General features: G+C 34.2%; 1 protein-coding gene across 1 annotated transcript in view; it reads right to left on the bottom strand.

The window, feature by feature from the left end:
- The window catches only part of LOC107613401, a gene marked incomplete in the record, with an annotated part of 5,911 nt that continues 4,281 nt past the window's right edge, over positions 4,997-6,626 (bottom strand). Inside the window, 1 exon segment of the mRNA XM_016315373.2 lies at positions 4,997-6,297. Coding sequence (XP_016170859.1) covers positions 5,263-6,297 — 1,035 coding nt within the window.

The following is a 6,626-nucleotide window of genomic DNA, read 5'->3' as shown; positions in this document are numbered from 1 at the left end:
ACGTTTTCTGACGCGCTTATGTTTACCATTGAGTGTGAATGATTGGCGAATTATCTTGCTTTGAAGTTTTAAATCTTTTCACAGGTATAATATTCATTTCTATACATAAGTATTTATATAGAACTTGAGTTATAGCACCAAACCATAATTGAATTATGGCTTAAGAAAAAGACAATAAATGGTAAGGTGTTACAACGTTGATAATTGAAGTGCGAAGTCAAGATCGGTTATAAGTGGTTGATTAATATAGATAATAATTGTAATTAAATGAGTGAATTGTCATATATGCACATAGACTATGTATGAGAAAAGAGTAGCCAAAAATGGTGAATTTTTCTTGGGTCAATTGAGGTATTATGACTCTTGAGGTTTAAAATTTTGGATATTCGTATTAATTTGAAAGAATGAAACTTTGGTAAAATTTAGAAATGTGCTATGGCCCTAAAGTGTAATTTGAGTTTTAGGATGAACCTAAGTATTATGTGGGTCAATTTGAGAAAGTTTAAAAGTGAGCCATATGTTTTGTGATCTGACAATAGAATATGACGTTTGATTGAGTCTTTGAAGTGTATGTGAACCCGAGTATGAATATAAAAAGAAAATGAGTAAGGAATATGAGTTTTGGCATGATATGGACCTAGTATATTATTATTGAAAATAAATGGGTCAAAATATGATTTATAGAAAGAAAAGATGCCAAAAAGTGATTTGAATTGTGATATTACTTTGATTGTCTAGCAAGGATGGTGGTATAGTTCCGCTTGCTCAGTGCGTTGTTATTTTGTGGGGATGGTGGTTTCGTCCGACCCATGGTGAGGATGGTGGTTTTATCCCGTTCATGGCTTAAGGATAATTAACCTTGTGATGAATATGAACATAAAGAATTATGATTCTGATTTCGATTTTGGTTTTGATTATAATCTTCGTTATGTTTGATCGTGATTATGATTAAGATATGATCACTGAATTGGCAAGGACATGAGTTTCGTCCCACTTGCGTTGTTGATGAGGCACCTGCACCGAGCAAAGATGGTGGTTTTGTCCCGCTTGCTCGTAATTGTGGTGTGATATGGGGATGGTGGTTTTGTCCACCCACATTCTCTCTAGTCGTGAAGTGTCGCGAGCATTATATCCCAAGAGTGTGGCAGACACTATATCACAGATAGCGCTGCCTCCAATGAGAAAGTGACACGTCACTCTCCTTTTGAGACCAGCTTGTGATAAGATTGGGATGTTCCTACTAGGGATGCACGATAGAGAGATGATGTCCGGGTTAGCTACCGGATGTGTCGAGTTCTGGCAATATAACTGACAAGTGAGTTCACGGTCAATAGGACAGGCATGCATCATATTGCATTTATTTGTGTATTGCTTGAAATTGTTTGTCTATTTAATTGTTTGTCTGTTTTCCTGTTTGTCTGTACTTGTGTAATTGCAATATGTGTGATTGTGTATTTGATTGATTGTGTTTATGACTGCAATTGTTAGTTCGAAAATGCTAAAAAAAGGTGATTCAAGAGAGATTGACTAAACAGTAAATCTAGATAGAGATAGAAAGTAATATAGTCCATGATTGGAAATAAGAAAAATAAACAACAGTGAATTAAATTAGAGAATTATGAGAACATAATAGTTTAGAAAAGTAATAGTATTAAGAAATGAGTTAGGAAAGAATGATATTTGAATCCTAAAAATTGGAAGATAAGGAAAGTTTGCAAGAAAAAAGATTCATAAGGCAAGCACTGATCACTGTCATAAAATAAATTTTATTTTACATATCTTTCTATGACAATTTTGAAATCCTTCTACTGAGACCTTTGAGTTAGGTTCTCATTCCCCTTATATCTAACATTTTTAGGAAAACGGACGAAGAAAGATCTAAAGATTCTACTGAGCATTGGACATTTACTTCTTTATTTTAGAATAAATTTGTATTTAGTTATTTTTCCCTTGCTATTATTTTAGAATTTACTATCTTATGAGGGGAAAAAATTGTATTACTTATTGTATGTATATAAATATGTGTATAGAAGTATATGAGATGTATTTTTATTCATGACAATAGATGTAGCTATTGGATTATAGTAATTATTGATTTTATTGAGATAAATAGAATTATATAATGCCTTTCGTTTTAAGTTTTATTTTTAAAGGCTCCTATATATGTAAATAGGTAATACATGGAATACACATAGTATTTTTACCATTAGTAATATTATGACTTAAGTATGATATTCTGATAATAAGGATGTTACAATTGAAGCCCAGTGCCTGCGAAGGAAGAAGAAGGACTGGTGCCCAACTTCAAGTAATTTTTCACTCTCAGGAGGGTCCAAAGTCCGATGCCAACTATCAAAGCCTGGCGCCAATGCTCCAAGCCCAGCGCCAGTGCCCAAGTTCAGCACCAATGCTTAGAAATCTCTTCTAGAATACTTTGATTTAGCCTAAACTCTACAAAGATTTAAGATTTGAATGATTAGTTATTGTTAGCTTCTTCTAGAAAGATAAGAGTTGGTTTTAATTTAAATTATTGTTTTAGTTATCTTATTCTTCGAAAGATAATATTAGATTTAGTTTGAATTTGAATTTTATGATAGATTTAGGATATAAATAAGCAAGAAATGATTGGAAAATCAATCATCCAGCATCACACAGTCTTTAGTTTAGTTTAGTTTTCTATTTATCTTGAGTCACTAATTCTCTTTTGTTAGGGTTATGAGCTCTGTTTGATTTTATGGATTAGTAATTTGATTATTTATTTTATTTTGATTAATGCGTTGATACTTTTTAAGAATTGAGTTTCGTTCTTATTCTTAATGATTAGAAGTATTGAAAAATATTCTAACACTGTCTTAGATTCCTTTATTATCTTAGAAAATTTAATATTGGGATTAGCTTGAAACTCATTCTCATAATTTTTCAAACTAACTATGGATAGTTTTTGAAAGGTTGTGCGACTTTAAATCAGAATTGTACTTAACCTCTTTTTCTTAATTAATTAACCAAGAAATTAGCAATTAAATAAGATAAAGAGAAATTGAATTGTCAAGGGATTAATGTTTGATTATATATGATTTGTCGTGAAAGTATATTGCAGGAGTCAAAGTAAATAAACATGAATGTTTCCTTTTATGAAAATTAAACATCTCCGAAACCTTAACATCTTCCAGTCATTGTTTATCTCTCTAATCATTCATAAGCATTCATTCACATACTTTGCTGCTATTGTTTCAAGATCTCATCATCCACTACAAAAGTTCGTTGATCTAATTAAAGATTTGATTAGAAGTTGCTACTCAATCCTTTAATCCTCGTGGGAACGATATACACTCATTGTGGTATTACTTGAAGCAATTTGGTGCACTTGCAAAATTTAAATCCATCAAGTTTTGGCACATCAATGCACTTATCAATCTTTTATAATAATGATAAAATAGCGTTTATCTAGCATCTTTAAATTTAAACATATGGTTATCATCATAGTTCTGAAAATCGAACCGGATCGATCGATTCAACCAAATTAACCAAAAACCAGTCACTTGGCTAGTTCGGTCAACCTCATAAATCGCTTGAAAAAAAATCGGTAAAAAAACTAATCGAATTGACAATTAATCAGTAAACTGTGGGAACCAGCCGGTTTAGTTAAAGGTTTTTGGTTCGGTATCATCCCCTCAAAATGGCGTCGTTTAACCCTTAAGAAAAAAAAGAGCCCTAATCCAGTAATCCCCCAAACGCAGCCCTAGTCTCACTCCTCTCTTTCTCTCTGACCCTAGTCCCCAAACGCAGCCTCGTATCCCGGCAGCCACTGTCCCTCTTTGTAGTCATCGCCAAACTCTTCTCCGCTGGGGACAGGCATCGCATGTGATAATTCTGTCGCCGTCGTAGGAAGCTGTATCACGTGTGAAAGCTCCGTCACTGTCCTAGGAATCTCTTTGCCGTCGTGTGAAAGTTCTGTCGCCGTCATCGTCTCCTCTATTCGAGCTCTCTCTCTGTCATCGTCGATGGTTCTGACTCCTCTGTCGTTGCCATCAATGCCCTTCCTCTATTGCAGCTGGTAAGCACTATTACTTGGAATTATTTTTACTTGTTTTGTAATTTGTACTGTTGTTAATAATATTGGGTTGCTGATTTTTAGATTTTCTTAATACTTTTGTAGTTTTGTTAATAATACTGGGTTTAGTGGTTTACTGATTGTCTAGATTTTGCTATTTCACTTTAATGTGATTGTGGTTACATTACAGATAGCAGATGATCTTGTAGATGAATTTGCTGATCTAGGCAACAGTGGTTTGTGTCCCGATCAGATTTTCTCATATAAAGAATTTTCTATTTTATATTCTTTTTTCACAGAGTAAATGTTTAAGATAAGTAACTTATGTTTCTTGAGTTGAACATTTATCAGCAACAATATGATGAGAAAAATATCCGTAGAAGGGTCTATGATGCTCTTAACGTTCTCATGGCGATGGATATTGTTTCGAAGGATAAAAAGGAAATATAATAGAAGGGTCTTCCTCGTACTAGTGTGAACGATATTGAAGAACTAAAAGTTTGCAGACAGTCTCAAGTTTTTGCTATTTTCATCTAAGTAGTTATGCTATGTTTTCTCTACAATGATGGCTTGAGCTTATCCAAAATATAGAATGAAGGATCTTTAAAAGTTTATAACACATTAATACCTTAGTATTGATCTTTGTTAATATTTTTTTGGTAGTAAAACATTATGTATTTTTTGGAACTTGCGTTTTGATTGTTTTTAATTATAAATTTTGATGTTTGATGTTGTTTCTGTATTTTTAATATTAAATTATAAATAATTTATTATGTAAAATTATAAAATTATAAAATTTTATTAAATTAAAAATAATTAAATTTAAATATTTAAAATTATATACTAAATTTTTAATAATTTTATTTAATATTTAATTAAACTCTTGGATCAAATCATTAAACCAATGAACAGTTACCTTATCAATTCATTGACAAATCTAGTTCTCACAATCTTGGTCCTTATTGGTTAAACAAAAAACCTGTGACATGTATTAAAACAGACGATGAGGTTTCCACTGAAGTAAAAGTAAGGAATGAAACATGTTACAAGGATTGACCCGAGATACAAAAAGTTACATATAACTTAACTGACTACAGGCCACAACTGATCAATAAATTAGTAGTGTAAAATAAGTAAGAAAGACACTCTGACAATAATAATATACAAAAAAATAAAAATAAAAAAGGCCTAACTAATTATGAAATTTGTGATCATTTCTTAGAACGTTTCTTGGGTCGCTTATCCTTACTAGCACTAGCACTATTTTCCCTCCCACGCTTTGCAGAAGCTGTATTGCTTTCTGCTGTTTTCTTTGGAGGCCTACCTACACTCCTCTTGCTATTCTCAACAACGTTCTTGTTCCTTTTATCCCCTGACCCTCCTCCTCCACCGTTATTATGCCTTGACGCCCTTTCTTTCCCTTTATTATCACCCTTTCCACTATTCACAATTTTCTTTTGCTCTTTCATACTTGCAGTCCCACCTCTGCTGCTGCTACTACTTCCTCCACCACTACCACTGCCACTCTTCAGTGCCTCCACTGGAGCGTTTCGCTTTATTCGTTTCAAGAAATCAGCAGCGGCATTCTTCTTCTTGTCCTGTCCTCCCTCTGCTTTGCTCTTGTCTGGTTTTGCGGCTTCGACAGCCTTGGTCACCAAAGTCGCTGCTTTTATGGTGGAGTTAGTGGGGAGTTTCTTATTGCCAGAATTGCTGTTGCTGCTGAGGTTCTTGTTGCTTCTTCTCAGGCTTCGAGCTCCGGTGACCGGCTTTTCCTTGGCCTTGGGAGGCTCATCTTCATCTGTCTCGGAAGAAGAGGGTTTCATGGGTGGTTTTGCATCAGAAGATGGTTTTTCCTTCTTATCGGTGACGGGTTGGTCACCCTTTTGGCCAAAGGTCGCCGGGGAAGGTTTAGATGACATTGAACTGCGTTTTCGGCATACCAATATTGGAGCAGAGGCTTTGTGCTTGGAAAGGAGAGATTCTGGTTTGGCTTGAGGAGCGTTTGGAGGGTTGGAATCCGTCTTCTGTGGGGTGGGATCAGATTGTGCTTGGCCTTGGTTTTTCATCTCTGCCATGACGAGGCGCCGCAGCTGCTGCGCCGCCGTTGATTCCAGGGAGTCTCTGGTAAAGAAGACGGTGGCATTCGTAAAGAGGAGGAGAAGGTCACGAAAGAAAGAGTTGGTGCTAGAGGAATAGTGTCCTTTATGGAGTCTCGATTGTATGGTTTCCAAATCCACGTGCTGTCTATAAAATAGAATATAAAAAGTTATAATTATCGTTTTTTGTTATTTAAAGTTATCAGGCTATCATAAAAACTAAACTATCAAAATAATTCTTTATCATCAATAAGGTGTGAAAAAAAAAGAACAAAAATGAAATAGAAAATTAGATTTTAATTAATTAAGAAATAAAAAAAAGGTACAATTTTCATAACCAGAAATCTTAAGAAGTTACCTACTTTCATCCTGTAAAATCCACTCAAACACATTAATAATATTGTTAAATCAATAAACGAGTCAAAACCGAACAAGACCATGTACCGTCGTCCTTAGCCTTTCTATGTTTTTGTAACATT

The sequence above is a fragment of the Arachis ipaensis genome, chromosome B08 (genome assembly GCF_000816755.2).
Source record: "Arachis ipaensis cultivar K30076 chromosome B08, Araip1.1, whole genome shotgun sequence".
Classification (NCBI taxonomy): Eukaryota; Viridiplantae; Streptophyta; class Magnoliopsida; order Fabales; family Fabaceae; genus Arachis; species Arachis ipaensis.
Note: the sequence above shows the minus strand (reverse complement) of the source record. Positions and strands in the feature narration are given on the sequence as shown.